The 23974-nt window shown below is 33.6% G+C and overlaps 1 protein-coding gene and 2 long non-coding RNA genes across 3 annotated transcripts; 2 read left to right on the forward strand and 1 right to left on the reverse strand.

Moving 5' to 3' along the window:
* Positions 1-1915: 1915 nt before the first annotated feature.
* LOC132799665 (uncharacterized) lies at positions 1916-5406 on the reverse strand. The gene is made up of 6 exons (XM_060812100.1): positions 4816-5406; positions 4069-4655; positions 3868-3972; positions 2675-3590; positions 2304-2437; positions 1916-2186 (listed from the first exon to the last, which is right to left on the reverse strand). The coding sequence occupies exons 1-6, from the start codon at positions 5404-5406 to the stop codon at positions 1916-1918; spliced, it is 2604 nt and encodes an 867-aa protein (XP_060668083.1).
* Positions 5407-11743: 6337 nt separating this feature from the next.
* On the forward strand, positions 11744-22809 carry LOC132799779 (uncharacterized). The gene is made up of 4 exons (XR_009634661.1): positions 11744-11968; positions 20666-20829; positions 21868-22576; positions 22670-22809. It is a non-coding gene; the product is annotated as an uncharacterized LOC132799779 (long non-coding RNA).
* On the forward strand, positions 12324-16088 carry LOC132799782 (uncharacterized). The gene is made up of 3 exons (XR_009634664.1): positions 12324-14197; positions 14347-14413; positions 15528-16088. It is a non-coding gene; the product is annotated as an uncharacterized LOC132799782 (long non-coding RNA).
* Positions 22810-23974: the final 1165 nt, after the last annotated feature.

The raw sequence follows: 23974 nt of genomic DNA on the forward strand, positions 1-23974 counted from the left end.
CTTGCCTCAATCGACTTCGTAGTCGATCTGCTCTCTCAGATAAGCTTGTCTGATCATCAAACTTAAGACCTAGCTTGCCTGCAAGTTCTTGTTGAATAGTTTTACAATCTGGTTACTGGGATACAGTAACCAGAATAGCCTGAATGAAAAGCTTTTCTTCCATTGCTTTTCTAGCAACTTCTTTAGCCAGCATGGTTTTACCAACGCCTGCCATCCCATACAATCCAATCATATTAACATTAAGATCTCTCAGTGCCTCCATCATCATCCTCAATGTTGGTATTCTCGAACCAAATTCCTCGTAACCTTTGTTTCTGAGCGAACTTTGTGGTTTGGGACGGCAAGAAACCTTCTGACCAAACCCGTCTGCAACTTGAATTTCACTGGTAATGCGCTGTACCATCTTCTTTGCTTTTCTGCTCAGCCGATGTCGCCACATCAGGTTTGGAAATGAAACATTTAAACACCTCGTATTTGCTCGGCATTCGTCTCTTCGAAAATTTTTAGCCTTCTCAGTGACCCCATTTGCTCTGCTAAGCCACTGTTGAACAGCAGTAAAGATTTCTTCATCGTTTCTCATGGCCTCGTCCACAGAACGTTGAAGCTGGTCTTTCGTATTCCCCAACTGTTCAATTTTGGACTTGAGCTTGTCTATCCTGCGTTTATAGGAAAAAACATAGCCAATTTCTCGACCAACTGGTGCCACTGTGTATTCACCAATTGTTGCAAAAATTGCAATCACAACCTCCATTTATAATTCCAAACCTTACTTTTCTTATCTTTTTTCACCTCCCTGACCCTGTCACGTACTGTAGCTCTCTATGTCTCTCTCTATTCGCTTCTTTTTTCTTTTTTCTTTTTTCTTTTTTCTTTTTTTCAATTCCACACAAACAACTAAAAAGATCCAGCATAAGAAATGAAATGACGCTGATCAATACACAGCGTTAATAAAAATATGGAAAAATAAATGAGAATAAATAATACCAACAGAGAAAGAGACTGTTATGGATATTGATGAATTTAGAAAGTTGAAAAAACAAACATAAACTATGCATTATCGACAACTATTTTTTTTTTTTTTTACTTTTTTTTTTAAAACTTTTTCAGGTAGTCTTTAGCAAAACAAAACAGATCTAAGTGCACAAGTGTTACCTTCTTTTTTTCTCTTTTTTTCTTTTTTTGGGTTTTTCATACAAGCAGCAACAAAACCAGGAGATTGGAAATCAAGAAATGAAATGATGCTGATCAACACACAGCGTAGATGAAAATATGGAAAAATAAACAGAGGAAGCTGAAATTACAGGTATGAACCATGGATTACACAACAAATCCACGGCCGCCCCTTTTTTTTTTTTTTTTTTGTAAAAAACTTTTTCAAGTAGTCTTTAGCAAAACAAAACAGATTTAAGTGCACAAGTGCTATCTTCCTTGTTTTTTCTTTTTTTTTCTTTTTTTTTTTTCCTTTTTTTGGGGTTTTTCAAACAAACAACAAATCAACAGCAAGGAGACTGAAAATCAAAAAAAAAAAAGAAAAATAAAAAAGGGAAAAGTGCATACGCTATTTTATAAAATGGGAGAGCCGCTGCTTGCCTGCAAATTAATTCACTCAATTGAATCACAGAGCAACCAAAGATAGTCCACGCAACAATTTGAGATCAATAAAATAATGCTGAGAGTGTGTGGGGACAGCTGACCCCACGCTGACTTTTTTTTTTTTTTTTGAAAAAGGGGTAAAATATCATATATCACATTAAATCATTATACACATCAGCACAAAGCAAATTGAGAAGCCACTGTAGGCCCTCCTCAAGCCATGTTTCTAAATTAGAGATCCCCGTAGCATATTTTCCAATACAGTGGGCTACATTATTTTTTTCCCTGGACTCAAAAGAAAGTGTAAGAGTTGGCCATAATGTTAATAACTTGTGTAGTCTTTCAACCAAAAAACAGTTCTCATCCAAACTAGCTTCTGGTAAACCCACATTGACCGCACAAACTGCCCCCGACAATCACTTATAATTTCACCATGGACGAAACCAGCTTTCATGCAGAAATCTGTTGCCACACGAATAGCTATGAGTTCAGAATACATGACAGACCAGGAAGCTTCAAAAGGTTTTGCCATAGCACCCATCAATTCACCAGAAGAATTCCGCACTACCATGCCAATCCCAACTCTGTTTTGTCTAGCCAGAACAGAGGCATCTACATTTATCTTAAAATTACTTCCATGTGGTGGCTCCCACCGTTGGTGTGCTCAGTTCGGACGTTGGATATTGGTACTCATCATAGCCTCTTTAAACTCCACATGCAATCTCGAAATAGAGTCCAATAATTGAGTATCAGATTTAATACAATTGCCATGTACGAGGTCATTTCGGTTATTCCACAAACACCAACATGCCCATGAAAATTTCTCTAGTTGGAATTCTGGACACTGTGTAAAAACATAGAAACATAAAGCAGTAAAAGAATAATAGACACCATACTTCAGTTCTTTATAGAATTCTAAATGCTTCCAAATATGGGTCACATGCATACAACTCCATAAAGCATGTAATGTAGTTTCCTCAGCTTGGTAACATAATGGACACTCTTTAATATCAGTTATGTGACATGAGGCTAGGGAAGATAGACAAGGAATAGCATCCTGACATGCACGCCATATAAAAACCTTAACCTTGTTTGGAATTGATAATTTCCAGATACCTTTCCACCATATATGAACAGTCGAATCACTGGGGCCACTAATTCGATTTCCAACCCCAAGCTTCCTAGCTTCCCAATAACCAGTTCGAACGGTGTAGACACCCGTACGACTAAATTTCCATGCAAAACGGTCAGCCTTATCAGCACCATCAAATGGGATATTTTTAATGACTTCAACCTCATCAGTAGAGAAAGAAGCTTGTAACAGATTTAAATTCCAAGCTCCAGAATCAGTAAGTAAACATGCCACTATAGCATCCTCTGGTAAGATTCTAGGAGACAATATTCGAGATGGGCCCACCCCTGGCAGCCAAGAATCTTTATATATACGAATGGATTTTCCATCACCAACACGCCATATCCCACCAGTCTCCAGAATTCTTCTCCCCCATACAAGACTACGCCAAGAATGGGATGGTTGGCGACCAATACCTGCTTCCCAAAAGGAGCATCGTGGGAAATACTTTGCCTTCACCACTCTTGCTAGTAAAGAACTGGGATTTCTAACGATTCTCCAACACTGTTTTGCTAGCAAAGCACGGTTGAATTCATCTAGGGATCGGAAGCCTAGTCCACCTTGAGACTTTGGTTGTGTAAGTTGCATCCAATTTTTCCATGGAAGACCTCTCTTTCCAGCATAAGAACCCCACCAGAATCGGGTCATTAGACCAGTTAAATCTTTTATTAACTTCTTTGGAAGTTTGAAACAACTCATTGTATATGTTGGTATAGATTGAATAACAGCCTTAAGATGAATCTCCTTCCCTCCCCTAGAAAATAATTTTCCATTCCAACCCTCCAATTTATGCCACACCTGTTCTTTAATAGACTGAAAAAGCTCAACCTTTCTCCTACCAATAAATGACGGTAAACCAAGATATCTATCATGACCACAATTACGTTGAATTTTGAAACTCTTGAAACACAATATTTCGAATCGATTGTGGTGTGTTAGGACTGAAAGTTGCCATCGTCTTCTGCATATTAATCTTCTGGCCTGAAGCTCTTTCATATAAATGGAGAATTGATAATATTTGCTGACAATCACTTGGGGTAGCATGGGTAAACAAAATAGTATCATCAGCAAAAAATAGATAAGAAATTGGTGGAGAAGACGGTGCAATTGATATCCCAGTAAGTAGGTTGGAAAATAAGGACTTCCGAAGTAAGCAAGAGAGTCCTTCAAAGACAAATAGGAAAAGATAGGGTGATAAAGGGTCACCTTGCCGTAAGCCATAAGTAGGTTCAAAGAAACCCTGCTGTCTGCCATTAATCAAAAGTGAATAAGAAACTCCAGTAACACAAGCCATGACTAGGTTTATCCACCTTGCACTAAAACCCATTTCTTGCATTATCTACCGTAAAAAATCCCATTCCACCCTATCATAGGCCTTACTCATATCTAATTTAAGTGCCATAAGACCGGTTTGACACAAATGTTTTTTGCCAATAAAATGCATGTGTTCAAAGGCCACTAAAACAGTATCTGTGATTTGCCTTCCTGGAACGAAAGCACTCTGTTCTTCCGAAATAAGCTTAGGCAGAAAAGCCTTTAGACGATTCACAAGAGTTTTCGAGATCATTTTATAGATAACATCACATGAACTAATTGGCCGGTAATCAGAAACATTAGAAGGGTCATTAACCTTGGGCACTAAAGCAATTAGAGTGTGGTTAATGTTGCCCATATCTGCTCCATCATTGAGAATCTGTAGACATGCTTCAGTTATGGTTGCTCCAATGGAAGGCCAATAATGTTGATAGAACATTGCAGGAAAACCATCATGTCCTGGAGCCTTTGAAGGATTCATTTTAAACAAACCGGTTCTTAATTCATCTTCTATAAACGGTTTGCAAAGCTCGGCATTCATGAAATCCGTAACGCGTCCCCTTACTCCAAAGCTTAAATCACTCTCAATATGACTTCCTTTAGTAGTAAACAGATCCTAGAAATAAGCCATGAAAGCCCCAACTACATGCTGCGGGCCTTGAAGACCATAACCCATTCAAATCCATTACACCTCTAATCAAATTCCGTCGACGAGGAGAACTCGCATGAACGTGAAAATACCTGGTATTTCGGTCTCCTTCTCGTAACCAACATACTCTGGAACGCTGTTTCCATCGAGATTCCTCCTTATCAAGTAAACAATTTATTTCATCTTCAACCTGATGGAGTTCCCTCATATTATCAATAGTTGGTGATTTATACTGGAGGTCTGATAATGTTTGGTAACAACATGTGAGCCGTTGATTAATATAATTAAATGAATACTTATTCCATCTTCTCAGTTTCTTAGCACAGTTATTTACTTTTTGAATAACATCATGCATAGTGACAGTTCCACTAGGAGTAAAATTCCACTCCTCATCAACAATATTTGCACACTCAAGTTCTCCTAACCAAACCGATTCAAAATGAAATCTATTCCCTGGACGAAGGTCTAGTTGGGCACTACCATCCAAGAGCAAGCATAATGCCTGATGATCAGAAACAGAGTTTGGAAAATGCTGCACAACACCACAAGGGAATAGATTTTGGCCTTCAAAATTGGCAAAACACCTATCAATATATTCTTGAACATTTGCAGTTCCACTCCTTTTATTATTCCAAGTAAATTTATACCCTATATATGGTATTGAACATAAGAAGCAGTAATCCAGTACCTTTCTAAAGCCATCAACCTGCCATTCCATACGTGATCTCCCACCCAACTTATCAGTAGGTTACAAAATCTCATTAAAATCCCCAATTAGGAACCATCCCAAAGTACAGATCAAATTTAATTTTTCCAATAACTGCCAAAAGAATTGCCTCAATCTGGGCTTAGGATTTCCATAGAAGCCCGTTAATCTGAAAGGCCCCTTAGATGGGTGAACAACAATTGAATCAATGTGGCCTGGTGAGAAAGATTTGATTGAAACATTTAAACTTTGTTTCCATAGAAGAGCCAAACCACCATAAACCAACACAGTCAACACCAAACACACCAGCCATACTGCTGTAGAGACGAAGCCTCTCAAGTTGTCAAGAAAAAAGTTTCGTTTCCATCAAGAAAACAATATCGGGGTCTTGAGTTTTGAGCATTTTGGTAAATACTCGGAATGTCCGAGGGTTCCCCAAACCTCGGACATTCCAACTCAAAATTTTCATGACTCGTGGTGGGGCTGTTTCTCAGTCCCCACCACGTTTTCAGAATCAACATTCTTAAGTTTTAGAGCAGGACCTCTTAGTCTCTTCGAATTTCGTGGTCTGCAAAGAGCAAAGCTTCCAGGTCGTTTGACACCCACAAAAATTTTTCCTGCTAGTTGCAACTTAGAAGAGGAAAACACACTCATTTGTTCTTCACTCGAGATTGTCTTCAAGAGCTGTTGTGTAACAAGAGCCACATCTTCATTATTTTGGGTTGAAACAACGTCTATAGGCACAGGCACTAATGTATTCATAACTTTGTGATCAGGTCTCAAATTAGACTTCAACGACCCCGTTTCGGTTAAATCTGCCACATCAGCATATGGATCTGGAAGGAGCAGTTGCATGTTATCACCCTCACAACCACTTTGAACTGCAACCGTCCCAGTAACAGCCCCATGCACCGCCGCCGCCTCTTCCCCACTACCAGGACCAATCTTAGCAATCCTCGACGAAGATACAATTGGTGGATTACATTTTGCACCAGAATTTGATAGAACTAAAGAGTGAGATGAAACTTCATCATTTGAAATAGTTGGAAGAACAGGTTTCCGCCGAGCAGGTTTCCCACCAAAAGACAGAGGCACAGAATGATTTGCACGCAACCATGCTCCATATTGTTCCCCACAACCAGCATCTACCATATCGCAATCTTTTTGGGTGTGTTCCAAAAGTCCACACCGGAAACAAAAATCAGTTAGTTTTTCATATTGAAATTCCACCCATACCTGGTCATGGTCAGGCAAAGAAAGTCTCAGTCCTCGTCGTAGAGGCTTCCGAACATCCAGTCGCACTCGCACTCGCATAAACTTGCCTAAACATAAGCCTTCCTCATCAGAGTTCACCATAATACAGTTACCCAAATGGGAGCCAATCGTTTCACCAAATAACTTTGTCATATAAGGCAGTGGCATATTATGAATTTGAACCCAAAAGAGTGCTCTATGTAATGAAATGTAACGAGGAATGGCAGAATCCACGCTGACTTTGAAAATTTAAAAAAAGTATATATTTTCAAAGTAGTTACACCCGCACTATCCGCTTGTAGTTTTACTTTTCAATTTTTCAAATTGGAACGTTAATGAGCGGTTGGACTAGTTCCCACCAACTTAAAGAGTTCAAAGTCCAATTACAAAGTTGAGGGCCAAGGTAAAGAGACAGAGCTTTACCGTCTCTGTTTATAATTTTTATTATTATTTTTTTAAAAAAATATGTTATTCACACATATACGGTTTGATATAAATATAAAAATATTTTTTAGATTTATAATAATATCATCCAAATTTTGAAGGGGTTTAAATTTCCTTTATACATTTATTTAAGATAAATTACTTTCAAAATTCATTTTTTATTTCTTTTTTTTTTTTGCAATAATTAATTTGAAATTTTCAAAATTTTGTTAATCTATATTTTAATTAATTTTATTTAAACTAAATGATAATATTTCAATATAAAAAATAAAAATAAAAATAAAAACTGTGGTGATTTTAAGAAGACAAGTTTTTTAACCTCTATATTTTAATTAATTTTATTTAAATCAAGTGATAATTTTTCTATATGAAAAAAAATATATATGTGATGATTTTAATAAGACAAGTCTTTTTAACCAAATGATAATTGTCAAATATATTTTACTAAATAAATTATAATTTTTTAAATATATTTAACTAAGTATATTATAATTTTTCAATATATTTGTCAAATATATAATTTACTTAAGAAAGCTTATGTGATTAAAATTATCATATAATTGTTTTTATAAAATATTAAAAAAATATATCACATAATTTAAATAAAAATTAACTCAAAATATTAAAAAGAACTTTAAAGTTTTCAAATAAAAGGAATTTCTATGGATTGACTTCAATTATACTCGGTCTAGGGATTTATGATCCTCTCACACTCTATGTCAACAACCATGAACTGATCATTTAAACCTTGCATTTTACATATTAATTTAAGTCTAAATCCATGCACATGCACGTTAATATATATATATATATATATATTTGAGGGAAAAAAAAAAAAAAAAAAAAAAAAAAAAAAAAAAAAAACACCAGGACGAAGCAAATTGTGATAGTAAGTACTCAAACAACTGCTAACCGCTGCTTATTGTTTCCAGCGTTGTTTTTGCTTTCCTATACAAACTTGCGTAATCAAATCCCTTTTTTAAAGAATCCCTTTAAAGATTTGGACTAATTGCATTCCACAGTCTTATTACTAGAAGAATCATTGAAGTTGACGAAGAACATGCCATTTCAATCTTCATTCTTTTTCCTTTTTTATTTTTTTTTAACCTGACTTTTGTGATCTTTTTGTTTGCTTTCTTATCCCTACTTTCGTTATATTTCTATATATATACACATATAAATATATATATATACACATCAGAGGTGTGTCTACGGTTTTTTATACGGATTTGCATGTGGATTGTACCATAGCAACGGCCCATATCAAGTATATATATATATATATGGGTTTTTTGGAAAACTAGCCACCCCGTAAATTGTTTTTTGAAGAATAGCAAAAAAAAAAATTTTTTTTTTAAAAACTAGCCAACTTAGGACAAAAATACAAAGGGTTGGAGCATGCGTTAGGGGATTTATATCACACATAAGACCCATGTTGGCTGTTGATATGACTACATTGAAAGGAAAATACAAAGGATAGATGTATATTGCATCAGGCATGGATGGCAATAAGCAAATATATCCTTTGGCTTTCGGCATTAGAGATGGAAAGAACAAGCAAGCATATACATGGTTTTTCCAAAACCTCAAGGATGCCACTGGAGACTTCCCGAATTTGGTGTTTGTGAGTGATAAACACCCTGCTATTGAAAAAGTACTATGCAACGTTTTTCCAAATGCATACCATGGGCTATGCACGTACCACATAAGCAGAAATATTAAAGCAAATGGACATGCAAAAGATAAAACAATAATACAATGTTTCATGCTGTAGTGTTGGATATTATAGGCAAAGATGTACAAATCCATTGTCTTATGCTTCGAATTAGAAAGTTTTAATTTAGTATTATGGTTTAATATCTTTTGATAATTATTTTATATTTTGGATATTATATTTTCTACGCGATGGTAATGATTTGTTTATGTTGTGATAATGGTGTAGTATGTATTTAGTCTTTTTTTTTTTTTTTAAGAATTTAATCCCAAATGAAAATAGGCTTTCTGAAGTTAATTTTGAATCTTTAGTTTATATATCATTTTATGAAATGTCCATAAGATTTTGAAAAGAAAAACAAATATATATCATTTTTCTTTTCTTTTAATTGGTTATTGATTTTAAAAGTCAATGCATTTTTTGTTAAATCCATCTTCATCTTATATAATATTTGTCTCCATTCTCAATTTTTTTACTCCAATATTAATTTAAATAATCTATTACAAATTGATTTTTCAAATGGAGGAAATTAGTTTCCGATATGAGAAAATATTTTTCGACAATTTCCAACAGGAGAAAATGTTTTCCGACATGAGGAAAATAATTTCGGCTTGAAGGAAAAATTTTCCGACAGGCAAAAAATTATCCAGAGGCTTGAATTGACCTATATATATTAGAACTAGATTTTCCAACTGGCGGAAATTAGTTTTCGATAGGAGGAAAATGTTTCCGACAGAAGGAAAACATTTTAGACAATAGAAAAATGTTTCCGCTTGAAGGATGCGTTCCTAATCTTAAACTAAAAATGCAATTAAAGGTGAAAATTAACAACTTTAACATTTATGTCTAAAGAATTCTAAATTATTTAATTTATAACGGCATGGACAGTCCATATATCACAAAGAGTTTATAAGTGATGAAAACATCAACATGGAATTACCCATGCAAATATTAGGGGCCATTGAAAACACAAGGCAAATCAGTTTTACTCTTAAAGTTGTCAAAGAAGGTCTCCATTACAGATTAAAGACCATAAAAATAAAATTAGCAGTAAACCATGAAGTTGAAATATAGACTTGTAGAAACTTGCTGAGATTTATAATCACTCTGCAATATAATTGATTTGCTGCTCAAAGAACCATCCCTTTGTAAATCAATGCTTATGGGAGCCCGAGTTGCACCATTTTCACTAGTTGGTTGAAAGTAAATGAGAAATAAAACTTCAGAATAAAGAAGAAACTTCTATGCAGTTCTATCAGATAGAAAAAATAATCAAAAAGGATCCCACTCTTAAAATACAAATTCAACGTACCAAAACAAGATGTCCAATTAGACTATTCAAAACTGCTAATTTACCGGCATCCTGAATATTATGAGCACCAAAAAAGGTTCAAAGAAGATACATAAGGATCTCCAAACAGTTAAGAAAACAACTAGTGTAATAAAATTGTCAAGATTTAACACTTTGCAATATAGACTAATCATCAAATAGCTCCTCACAATCCATAAGGAAAAATAGCTAAAGAAACTTCAATGTTTCAGAGAACCACCAATGCGAGCATTGTACTTCTAAAAGAGGGAAAAGATCATGATATAATGGTTGGACCCATTTGATATCATTTTCCATGCAAAAACCAAGTTTGCAATTCAATAGACGAAACAAGTTGTGCTGTCCAACTATCTCGGAAGGCAACAACATTTAATTCCTGAAAAATTGAAAATTAAAAAAAATAAAATAAACTAAATTAAACTAAACTTAACAAAACTATACTGAAAAAGAACTCTGAAATCAAATGAGTAGGAGAAAATATAAGATGTCCTTAAGTTCGAAGCTATCTTCCACTGCAATGACCCATTTCCTTTCTCAAATCCTCAGTTCCTCGCCAATAAGATAAATTTCGTGAAGAACCAACCTCAAAACCGAAGTAGTTATCAAACCTAACCACATGAACCAACATCGCTAAAGATCCAAACACAAACCAGATTAAAAGATATATACATTAAACAGAGAAAAGCAAATCCAACCAATTTTAATGAATCAATCAGTGCTGTCTGAAAGTATAAAGACCCAACCACCCGAGCTACTATGCTAACACAAAAATGAATCAAAGCTAAGAGCGAAAAAAAATAAAAAAATAAAAAATAGCATCCATAATTTATCGTATAAAAACCAGAAAATCGGTGATAACGTAGAAAAGGACGAGGTTCGCTCACAACATTGCCGAGAACGACAACATTTAGGAAAGTAGAGACATGTTGAGAGGAACCGCTCAAACTGGAATTCTCATCAACTGTGGCGACGATGGTGTTGTGACGATGGTGGCGGCGACAAATGACAGATTGGAGTAGAGCCAACAATGGTGTGTCTCTCCTCTGTCTCAGAGTGGTAACAAAGATCAAGTTTTTGAAAGGGAAAGAAAGGAAAAGTAGAAAGAAACCCTAGATGCGTCGATGGATTCGAAGGTAGAGGAAAGAAAAGAAAACAAAAACAAGAAAAGAAAAAAAGAAGTGTTTTGATAGAAAAAGAAAAAAAAAATAAAGAACAAAAACCATTATGAAAAGGCATTTTCATCCAGATGAGTAAAAAGTGGGCTACTTTTTAAAAAAGCAAAAATTTTTGCTATTTTTAAAAAATGGGTTAATGGGATGGTTATTTTTCAAAAAAACCCTATGTATATTTCATAAGAAATCCTTTTTTGTTTTTTGTTTTGTTTTTGGATTTTTTCGAAAAATAGCAACCCCATTAATCCGTTATTGAAAAATAGCAATTTTTTTCTTTTTTTTTTAAAACTAACCCATTTTTTACGTTTTTGGACGAAAATACCCTTAATGAAGATATTTTTTTCTTTTCTCTATCAAAACGCACGTGTTTTTTTATTTATTTTTTTTTTTTGTTGCTTTTCGTTTTCTTATTACTTTCCCTTTCGACATAGGGCTTCTTTCAACTTTCCCTTTCAACAATTAGGGTTTCTTTCTACTTTCCCTTTTGAAAAGCTCAATCACTGTCACCACCCAGAGGTAGAGGAAAGATACACCATCGTCGTCGTTGATTGCTCTGGTCCAACCTCTCGTTCGCCGTCGTCATCTTCATTGCACTACTGTCATCTTCATCACGCCACCGTCGTCCAACCAAGACAAGTCTTCCAGGGAAGAGATAGAGAGGTAGGCAATTGGCATAACTTAAACCTCGAGCCGATGGGTCTCGCTTTTGGTATTGTGTTTGTTATTGTTAATATGGTTGGGTTTGTAATATGTATTATGCATCTGAGTAAGATTTTTTTTTTCAATTTTTAAAAGGTTGCCAAAATAATTATAAACCTTTGCTTTCTTTGTTTTCTAGATTTTCTTGGGCTTACTTTCTTTCCTTGATTTATAAACCTTTGTCAATATTTAGGCAATGAAGAGCTAGTCTCTTTGGAAATATCTAAATGTTACGTGGAAACAATTTAATCCCATTTTCATATTCATCCATAAAAAAATATAAATAAAAAATGTTACTGGAAATGGAGTAGTATCTTTGAAAGGAACTCTCTCCATTTCAGAACTCCTCTGTTTTATTTATTTATTTATTTTCCTCTGTTCCTCTATTTTCTTTCATTTGTTGCCAAGTGTTTGAAAAGTAATTGAATGTTGCAGTGTAGATAGGTAATGTTACATTTACTATTTAAATATGTAAATTTTGGAGAGCAGATTGAAAAATGGAATGTGATTCAAGAAGGAGGAAAAAAAAAAAAGATTGAAAATTGGAATAGTATTTTTCTTATTATGAATCAGGATGTGGATAAATAATACAATATTCAATAAGTTTGATTTGTTCACGCACTTCCCCATTTATCTAATGTCCACATCTCAATGACAAATTATAATTTCTTGTTATTTTTGTTTTGTTCCTTGTTAAAGAATCTAATGGTTTCTGGCTAGTAGTATTATGGACGTCGAGCTATTGTCTTGTTAACTTGATAATAAAATGCATCATCTAAAATCTTGTTATTGCATCTAGAATTTCTTTTAGTGATTCATTAGTTTTTCAAATTATAACCCATTATTTTGCCTCGTCTTTTGTTTCATGTACCCTGCATTTGATCAAACCACTAAGGAAATGAAATATAACTTGCAGTTTGGATTTAATTCTTGATGGTGATATTTTTGAGTGAGTGAATCTAATAAAAGATCGCCTTCTGCCTTGGAGTCATTTTCTGGTTTTAGCAAGAGATTGTTTTATTCCCTGGTCAATTTTCTGCTGGAAAAGAGGTGGTTTGGTCTAGATGGTCATATATCCTACACTGGGTGGTTAGACTGAATTTACATTTCTTTGTTAATAACCCAACCCTTTTTCTTTTTACTCCCTTATCTTTCACAAATAAAAGTAATAAGCAAACAAATATACAATTTGGCATTGGAATGAAAGCTTGTTTTCATCCATGTGTATACATATATATTTATATATATATATATATATATATGTAGAAAAACTATTGTTTTGAGTTTGAGACCATAATTTAAATAAATTATACAACATCCTAAATTTTGTATTTTTCTTAGTTTTTGCAAAGGTTTGGTTTAATTTATGGATGTTGATTAGTAGGGTCCTCATGATTGGCACCATCTTAGAACTTAGAAACTTTATTGGATCAAAATGTTAAATGTTCAAAGGAGAGAAACTTTAACAGTAGGGTTTTGAAACCAATTTTAGACTTAAAAATATCTTCTACTAAAACTTAAACATCAACCAGTAGGAGGAAAAAGTCATTAAGAAACACAAATTTATAAGGAGTCACAACTTTTTTTTTTTTAAATAAAATATGCTAACACATGGAAAATATTTTGGAAGCTCTAATCATTTGGTTGTTGGGAATATGATCAAGGAAGGAACAAATTAGACAACTCATGAAACTATTAATCTAGATATAATTCTTTTAGTCAATCTAACATAAGACTGGGCAAAACCCGACTAGGACCGACCAACCCATCCGAACCGAACTATTTGGGTCGGTTTGGGTTGGTTTTTAAGTCTTAATCGGGTCGGTTTGGTTACAGATGCATTGGATCCGTGGTTTTCGGTTCGGGTTACAGGTGGGTAGAAAATTTACCCAACCCAAACCGAACCGACCCATACCAATCGTCTCTCGTCTCTTTCATTTCCACCTCTCCAGGAATTTGATGCTTGAAAATTTAAAAGAAAATCTCTTGCTCTCTGCCAATCGAAATCTCTTGCTCTCTGCCAATCTGCCTTCAGGAAATCTCTTGCTCTTTGCCAGTCTGCCTTCGTCTCTCCTCTCTTTCCACCTCTCCAAGAATTGGATGCTTGAAAATTAAAAAGGAAATCTCTTGCTCTCTGCCAGTCTGCCTTCGTCTCTCGTCTCTTTCCACCTCTCCAGGAACTTTTCTAAGGTTAGCCATTTCTCATCTCAGATTGTATTATTGCTTCTCTCTCTCTCTCTGTGGCACCATCGGGCATTGACAACTAATCGGACAGCTTCTTTGTTAGGGTTTTGTTTTCATGCTTTTTTTTCTCATTTGTTTCTCTCTCTTTCTCGCAGATCTAGCCAGTGGTATTTGAAGAGAAGGGTACCATTCGAGCTTCAATGGTAGTTTCTTAACATCACTGTGAGTTTCTCTCTCTCTCTCTCTCTCTAAAAACCCTAATTTTATATCTTTTTGTGAAGCATTTGTATGGCAAAATCAAATTTTTTTTCAGTTTGTAAAGTAGGCATTCAGTGATTTTGTTTTTCAATCTTTGTGTGTTTTGTAATAAAAGTGCGAGATTCTGGAAATGGAAATGTGCGGTTGTGACTGTTTGGTTGCTTAGAATTTCGGATGATGAAAAGAAATACCTTTTTTTTTTATATATATATTAGGATTTTTCTGCCCCTGATTCTTTTCCAGTCATACAATTACCAAATATTTGTTTTTCTTGTGCCTTAGTCTAGTCTGGGGTGATTTGATTTCTTAGATTAAGCATATTATGTTTCTTTAACCTTAAGATATTAGACTTCCATGTAGAACTTTGTTCCTCAACTTATGGGCATCATGCAGTTGTTGTTCTGCATTCGATGCCCTTTCCGAAAGTTTTCCTATTGGAATGCATTTCGAGTGCAATTATATGTTGGCCTAATATAAACCATAGCATCTAGTGCATAAATTTTGTATTAATGTCTCGCAAATCAATTAAATTGGCATACTTTCTAGCTGATTTTCTGTTAACCTGTATGAGCACTGTTCGATTAATGAGTCTTATGTATCATTTCAATTTCAATTTTGGGCAAAATGATTATATGACACCTGCCTACACAATCAATCCGTGGACGTCTATACAGTTCAACAAATCATTAAACATTTGTTTAGATTATATGTATATATATGCTGTTTTCTATTTAGTAGGGAAAGAAAAGACATAAAAAGTTTTATATTTCTTTCTTTTAAAGTAAATATGTAAGGGAAATTCAGATATAAAATGGTTTGCACATGTTTTTTGCAGAGAGGAACAACTTCATTTGTTGTTTTTCTTCCTTACTTGGGTTCTAAATAAGAAAATGGCTATCATTTAAATTTTAATTTTTGCTCTTTGATTACATTCATTGGTAATTAACTAATTGGATACGAGGAAAGATTAAAAAAAAATATATATATATATATATATATATCTATGCATTGTGAGAACTTTCTCCTTTAAATTCATATGAATTCATTTTAGATTTTAATTATTTGTATAATTATCCAGATTTACAACATAGGTTGGTTTGTTAGCTAACTGAGCTACTCACTGTTGGTCTCAACTAGAAAGCATCCTGAGAGGAACAAGAAGGATAGGATTCCAAGTTCCGTTTGATTTTGGTGGTTGAGAAATTTGGAGGTAAGTTATTAGACTTTTTTCTCATTATTTTTGCATCAATTTGTGAAATTTGAAGTTCATTAGAAGTGGGAAGGTGAAAATTAGTTTTGGAAAGTGTAGTGAAGCTTAGGTTGTGAAATTGTTTGCTGTGAAGTTTGGAGATTGTGAAGTGAAATTTGTGTTATTTGATTTCTATGAAGTTATTATGAACAATGTGTGAATCTCATATTGATTGCATCCACAACATCAAAACATCAAACCATTAAATGTGTCATCTGATATGCATCTAAAAACCCTTCACATTTTTCTTCTATTTGATATGGACTTTACTCCTAAATCTTTTAAAACTGATCCTAAATTTATTTTTCATTTTTTCTGTTTTTTTCGATTGAAGGATTTGATTCTAATGTGTCAACAGATTTTTTTTTCTTTTTTTTGTCCTTTTTTGAGTAAACCGATAACCAAAAAAAAAAAACAAACAGCAAGCACCTTAATGTAGTAAATTAAGTAAAACTAATTCTTTTCACATGGATGTGCATGAAATCTTATTATATTTTTTGTTTTCTTGTTTCTTTTTATATGTTTTTCAATAGATTTTTTTGTTTTTAATAGGTTATATATGGATGAGGACCACAATGATTTGTATGATATTAATGAATTGAAAGAATATCTAAATGAATCAGAAAAAGCCGAGTCTCAACCTTCAAAATCGGATAAATCTTATAAGACACAAAAGAGAAAGCCTTTTAGGGCTCCATCTTGGGTTTGGGAACATTTTGAAAAAATTCCAGATAGTGATCCAAGTAATCCTAGATGCAAATGTAAATATTGTGGGGTAGATTATGCATGTGATACTAAGAGGTGTGGAACTAGTACGTTACAGAATCATTTGATGAACCAATGCAAGAAATACCCTAATAGGACAGTGGAGAAAAGCCAACAAGTTCTTTCTTTCGATAGTAGTAGTAGTAATTTGGTGTCTACAAGTACAACATTTAGTAAAGAGGCATGTAGGCTTGCATGTGCTCAAATGATCATCATAGACGAGTTGCCATTTAGCCATGTTGAAGGGGAAGGGTTTAGAAAGTTTTGTAATACTTTGAACCCTAAGTATGAACCTCCATCTCGTAGAACAATTTCTAGAGATGTGTTTCAATTGTACTTAGATGAGAAAAAAATTTTGAAAAGTGTGTTTTCATTGAGGAAGCAAAGGGTTTGTCTTACGACGGATACATGGACTTCCATTCAAAATAACAATTATATGACTCTTACCGCTCATTTCATTGATGATGATTGGAAGTTGCATAAGAGAATTATAAATTTTTGTATTGTCCAAAATCACAAGGGTGAGACAATTGGTAAGGTTATAGAAAATTGTTTAATTGAATGGGGTATTGAAAGGGTTTTCACAATAACGGTTGATAATGCTTCTTCAAATGATGTGCCTATTAATTTTGTGAACAAAAGATTAGATTATTGGAAAGGAAATGTTTTGGATGGTAAGTTTTTGCATGTTCGTTGTGCTGCACATATTGTAAATTTGATTGTGACATTTGGATTAAGGGAAATTCATGATAGTATTGCTGGAATTCGTAATGCTATTAGATATGTTCGATTATCGCCTTCAAGGTTAACCAAATTTAAAGAATGTGTAGAAAAGGAGAAGATGGAATTTAGAGAAACCGTGGTTTTGGATGTGTCTACTAGGTGGAATTCTACCTATTTGATGTTGAATTCGGCTTTGAAGTATCAAAAAGCTTTTGATAGGATGGTAGATGATGATGGTTTTTTTCTTGGATATTTTGAGGAGGATGAAGTTGGAAGGAAGAGAGCTGGGCCACCTCAAAGTAAAGACTGGGATAGTGCAAGGGTTTTTATGAAATTTCTTGCTACTTTTTATGAGATTACCTTAAAATTTAGTGCCTCTTTGACTGTTACTTCTAATATATGTTTTCATAACTTGAGTTTGATGTATAATGCACTTGTTGAATGGAGTAATAGTCAAAACCATTTGATGGCCGATATGGTAAAGAAAATGTTGACAAAGTTCGAGAAATATTGGGGTTCACTTGGAAATGTCAACAAGTTGTTACTTATTACCGTTGTGCTTGATCCACGATATAAGCTAGAATATGTATCATATCTTTTTGAGGATGCTTATGAAAGTGGTATGGTTGAATCTTTGACTAAGGATGTGAAAGATACTTTATATAATCTTTATGACTTTTATAAAGAAGTTGATTCTATGGATGAGAGTTCTAAAGTGTCTAATCCTAATGATAATCAATCAATACAAGCACAACAAAGTGGGATGATGGTGGATTCAATGGATGATGGAAGTATAGATGATCGTCGGTGTTTGAAAGAATCACAATTTAAAAAAAGAAAAATGGAGAAAAATGTATTGGAAATAAAGAATGAGGTTGATAAATTTTTGTTTGATCCATGTGAGGATGTGGAGAATGAGAAATTTGATATTTTGGCTTGGTGGAAAAATAATTGCACAAAATATCGAATTTTATCTCAAATTGCAAGAGATGTATATGCCATTCCAGTTTCTACAGTAGCATCTGAATCTGCATTTAGTACCGGAGGACGTATTCTTGATGCATTTCAAAGTTCATTGGGTCCAAAGATGGTGGAGGCTTTGATTTGTTCACAAACTTGGTTGAAATCAAATCCTATGAGATATGATTATAGAGTTGAAGTACCAATTGAGGATGTTGCATATTATGATTCTATTGAATCAGGTACGATTTTTTTTTAATTATTTGTAATTTTATTTTTATCATGTTTTTTAGAGCTTTTTAAATTTTTTTAGCAATATTTACAACGTCTTTTTAGTATTTATTGATTAATTTAATATTATATTTTAATTTGTTTAGGAGCATCTTGTGTTACAAAACAAAATCTACCTCCATCTAATTGATCTATGATTGCTTGGTAAGTTTGTTGTTAATTCCAATTATTTTTTAAATTAGATAATATTTTAGTAATATACTAAATTGCACTTAAGTTTATTGATTGCTAGTTACATTTAATATTTAATGTGTAATTTTAATGCTTGTTGAAGGATGAATGGAATATGGCTTTGCATGGCATATTGTGATAATGGGATTGTGGTTGATGGTGGTTGCTCGTGGAATGAAGTGTGTGGAATAAGACTATTTAAAATAATTTTTATTTTTATGTATTGTTAGTTTATTAAATTCTAAGTTAATTTTGAAGTTTAAGATATCAAATATGATTGTATTCTATTTTATAACTAATATTGGTTGTAAACTTGTTGGATAATTTATTTGTTGTTGTATGATGTATTTGTATAATTAGGTGATAGCTATAAACTTGTATTGTAGTTGTATAGTTTTATGTTGTATTATTTCACATGTTTGATGCTTAATAGTTAGTTTATTTAGTATTTTTACTTAGGTGAATGTATATTAAAATTATTTAAGTTAGATAATAGTTTGAAAAAGATATTTAATTTAAAATATAATGCATGAATAATAATATAATTAAAGATTGATAATTAAAAAGGTCTAAAAAAGATTTTAAACAATTTTGGCTCAATGTATCAAAATTCATATCTCAAAATAGTAAAAATAAAAAAATTTGGGCCGAAACCCATCATAAGGTCCAAACCGGCCCAAACCAAAAATAAAAAAATTTGGACTGAAAGTGAAGCTCATCATGAGGCCCAAACCAGCCTAAACCAAAAATAAAAAAATTTGGGCCGAAGCCCATCATAAAGCCCAAACCGGCCCAAATCGTGAACCCAACCCAAACCGAACAATGATCATTCAGTTCGGTTTTGTATCCAATCCAAATCGAACCGATCGGTTCCGTTTAAAAAAGTCCACAAAACCGAACTGAACCGAACCGAGCCCACCCCTAATCTAACGTATGTGACCTTTAAGTTGCTTACATTATGGTATAAGCAATTTGTTCTATCCACATGTGAGCATGAGGTCTTTTCTTTTTTCATTTTTTTACATGAAATACGTCAATATCATTAAGATGAAATAGCAGTACATGAATTCAGCAAAATGAAATTAGAGTATTATGAGTTAATCATGATAATGCCTCCTCTGTCCAGGTCTCATACTGAGACATACTGAGAAAATAATGAGTAAGCTCATTGAGTAAAGCTGTATTAGACCCTGTCAATCTTCTTTTTAAATTTGCAATTTTTTCACCTAATTATTTTTTCTGATGCACTCTAAGCCACGTGTTATATTATCTATGGACCATGGTCCACAAAATCTTTTTTCGTTTTATTAATATTTTATTTTTTGGGGGAAATTTGATGAAAGGATCGTAGAATATTTGAAAGTCAATTTCTTGTGAAACTGAACCTTAATTAAAGTATCAGAGTAAAGTAATTTTTGGTAATAGTATATAAGAATAGTTATTGATACATATAATTCTTTTAGCTTATTACTTTGGTCTCATCTTAATGAAATCAGAGAGTAATACCCGAAGATGTGAAAATTTCTGACTTTGAATTATTTTTCTTTCTTTTTTTCCTATCATATTAATAGAAAATTTAAAATATAGTCATTTTAGATCTAACAGATTTAGATTTTTTATTCTATTTTCAATGAATTTAGGTCTTTTCCTACCTCAGTGTTTATTTAACTTTCACACTGATAATAATAATCTGTCGGTTACTTTTTATTTTTTATTTTGCTTGTATGGAGTTGGTTTACTTCTTCTTATTCTTCTTCTTATTATTATTATTTCTGCTCATTCTTTGCTCATGTTGGAAACGTCTATGACAAGCTGATTGCTTTTGTATTATTATTTAAGTATTTGACGCCTTTTATTCTTTCATAGAAGCTAGAATCTATAAATTTCCTTGGCATATATCTATAAAAATTATAAGAGATGTATAGTGATATTATTGTCGTGATTAATAAATTTTTTATTGTAAATTCATTTCAGTTTAGTTAACTAATTTTAGTTAAACTAAGAAATACATAAATTTTTAAGTTTTGTTACTAATATTGATTTCCTATATTTTTCAGCATTGTCGGAGCAAGTGATGGACCGAGCAGAAAATTGAAGCACAAAATTTGTGTTCGTAGAGTTACAAATTATGCTAAGAAAATTACAAACACTTACACAGATAGAGAAAGAGAGAGATATAAATAGATACAGAAGCATTGGTGGATTTTTGTTCCCCATTAATGTAAGTTGCTTCTCTAAACAAAATAGAAAATATTATGCAAACTAATTTCACTTTAATGTAATGAACTTATCATTGAACCTTTACTTGTGCTGCATTAAATGGTGTTTCAAAATTGTTGATAATTTTCATAATGGATTATTTAAAGATGATAAGTCATCTCTTTATAAATTGCTCAATTTTGAACCTTTGTTATTGTGTTACTTGGTGTGACGGAAATGTTTATGTTGCATGGTTGGAATGTGAAATATGAAATTAAAACTAGTATGAAGTTGTGTTTTTGTTGAATTTAATGGGAAATTTGAATGTGAAACCATAATGATTAATATGTGTTAGAACCATAGGTTACCCTTAGGAAGCAATGTCACATGCGCGTGTTTGGTTTGTTGCCTAATGTATAATGTATACTAATATATAGAAGATATTGTAGCTTTTAAATCCACATATGTGCTGGTTCAAAAAGTTTCTTTAGCCATTTTCATTATAATTTTGCACAAACCCCATTAGATGCATGTCATTTGTAGGTTCCGGAAAATTTTTCGCCAAGCGGAAAATTTTTCCTCCAGGAGGAAATGTTTTCCTTCAAGAGGAAATTTTTTCCTTCAAGCGAAAAATTTTCCTCCAGGCGGAAATTTTTTTCCTCCAGGTGGAAATTTGTTTCCTCTAGGCGGAAAAAACATTTTCTCGTGTAGGAAAAAATGTTTCCTCCTATCAGAAAGAAATTCCTCTTGGTGGAAAGCATTTTCCTCCTGTCGAAAAGAAATTTTCTCCTGGCGAAAAGTGTTTTCCTCCTGTTGGAAATTATTTTCTTGCTGTCGGAAAGAAATTTTTCTCTCGTCAGAAAACAGATTCCTCTAGTTCGAAAATTATTTCCAATAGATACATAAATATCTTTTTGTTCTAAACTTTCAAATTGTAATTGCTTGGCGGAATTTTCGTTAGATTTTTCTTTTTTACTATTTAATATGTTTTTGGTCCTTTCGATTTTCCTGTCCATATGCAAGTATATGTTATGATTTATTAGTTGTATTTAATTTGCAGATAAATGGATTCAGAATACCAACGAAGGTTTTGGAACTCGGAGATATCAAGGGAAAAGGTTAATTGTAGATCTAACTTCTGGAAAGCCGTGTCGGATATTAAGTTCAAGCTTACTCTAGATCAAATAAAGAAGTTCAAGGATAACTATTTAGGCAAATTTTTGAAGGCCAACGATATACAATTTAGTGGCCACATTGTGAACAGCATGCTATGTAGGCAATGTGTTTGCGACGATAAGGATTCTATGGTATTCAATTTTGGAGGTCGTGGTGCTAGATTTACACGGAGAGACTTCGCCATAATTACAAGTCTATGGTTTGGTTACGAACGCAATAGGCAGGTTAACATCTCTTCATGTATTAGTGACATGTATTTTGGGGGAAAGCGAAAGGTCTCTAACTCGGAGATAACCGATGTGTTCATGACCACATAGTGTCAAGACAATGATAAAGCCAACGATAATAGATTGAAGTTGGCGTTATTATATTTCCTAGAGACAGTTCTTCTAGGCAAAGAAAGCATGGCCACCGCACCCTATAATCACTTGGAGATGGTGGACGATTTAGAGTACTTCAATAACTATCCATAGGGTACTTTATCATACACCACCACCATTAGATCGTTGAAGAGTACTTTTGAGCATAGAGCGTCCATGGCTTTAAACAAGTCAAAGAGTTATAGTCTTTGTGGGTTTCCTTTGGCTTTCATGGTAAGTTTATTACACTATTATTTCAAGTTTGTTACACTTGTATATATGGTGTGTATTTCTTCACTTATTCATTATTCATTTATTGTTTGACAGATTTGGGGTTTTGAGACAATTCCTTCGTTATGTCAAGCATTTGGAAAAAAGTTGCCGAACATGGCATTCCCTCGAATTCTTAATTGGCATATTTCACAAGTGCCAAGATTTGAGAAGGCCACTAAACTCTTCCATCGTCATGATGTAAGTACATGAGTTCTTCCACTTATATATATATATATATATATATATACATTCCAACTTAGTAATATTATTTATAGACTTTTGCAGTATTTGTAGTAATATTAGTATTACTTAATAATCACTTGATGATAATCCCTTTTGTCTTTTGCAGGATCCCGTTCATGTATGTAACTGAATTTGAGCGTGTATATATTAGCAAAATTCCATGGGACGTACATCATGACACTATTCCATACAATGTTGCACCTACTGTCGAAGATAAACCACCACAAGGAATTCATGGTGAAAGAGATGAAGTTGTTCCACTGACAAGTAGTGGAAGAAGTAAGAAACGAAAACAGGCATCTGTGGAAAGTAAGGGTAAAGGAGGAAGGCGACGAATGGGAGATAAGCCGACAGACCAGCCTTCATCATCGACTATGGGAGTTGCTGCTCATGTTCGTGTTAAACCATCGACTCCATCCCAACCTCCATCGACTCCATCCCATGATGAGGTTTGTATAAATTGTATGAATGTTTATCTTTTTTATTATTGCAACTACTAATCATTATTGTTTCTTTTAGGTACCTTTGAGAGAGAGATTAACTATCCTTGAAGGTGAAGTGGCTAATGTTCGGCAGACGTTAAGGATTTAAGAATCGCCATGCTTAGAGAGTTTGCAAGTTTGGAGACCAAGCTTGATAATTTAATGAAGCACCAAGGAGTGGGAGTTGGTGCTGACGGTTTGGGAGATGGGATGGAAGCAGACGTTGAAAAGGATGAAAAAAAAAGAAGAGTTTGATCCCGATGCGACCCTCGTTGATAGACAGTCACGTCCATCCGTTGTAGGTGATACAGGACCAAGTGTTAAGATTATCGATAAAGTGTCTCCATCAAAGTTTCCGGCCAGGAGATGTGCAAAAAAGGTAGTAGCTGCTAAACAAAGTATAGATATTGGGAGGCGGGATAGGAAGGCGGCAACAGCTATTAAGACTCTTTACAGTGTTGGAGGCTTGCGGAAAAAACTAGAGCGCACTTGACCTGGTCCATCTTCTACTTTAAAGTTTGACCCATACAGATCGGTTCCCACTCGACTTGTAAAAAATTTTGACCAATTTATGAAGTCTGGTCAGGCAGCAAAGGTCGATATGAACATTTTGTCTGCGAGTACAGATTTTTTC

This window comes from Ziziphus jujuba, chromosome 10 (genome assembly GCF_031755915.1).
Source record: "Ziziphus jujuba cultivar Dongzao chromosome 10, ASM3175591v1".
NCBI lineage: Eukaryota > Viridiplantae > Streptophyta > Magnoliopsida > Rosales > Rhamnaceae > Ziziphus > Ziziphus jujuba.

Coding starts and splice junctions, on each gene's coding strand:
- LOC132799665 (XM_060812100.1), bottom strand. CDS start 5,406: ATGGAATGGCAGGTTGATGGCTTTAGAAAGGTACTGGATTACTGCTTC. Junction 3,973..4,068: donor GTGGAATGGGATTTTTTACG/GTAGATAATGCA, acceptor GATTAATGGCAG/ACAGCAGGGTTTCTTTGAAC. Junction 2,187..2,303: donor ATTTCGAGATTGCATGTGGA/GTTTAAAGAGGC, acceptor TGTTCTGGCTAG/ACAAAACAGAGTTGGGATTG.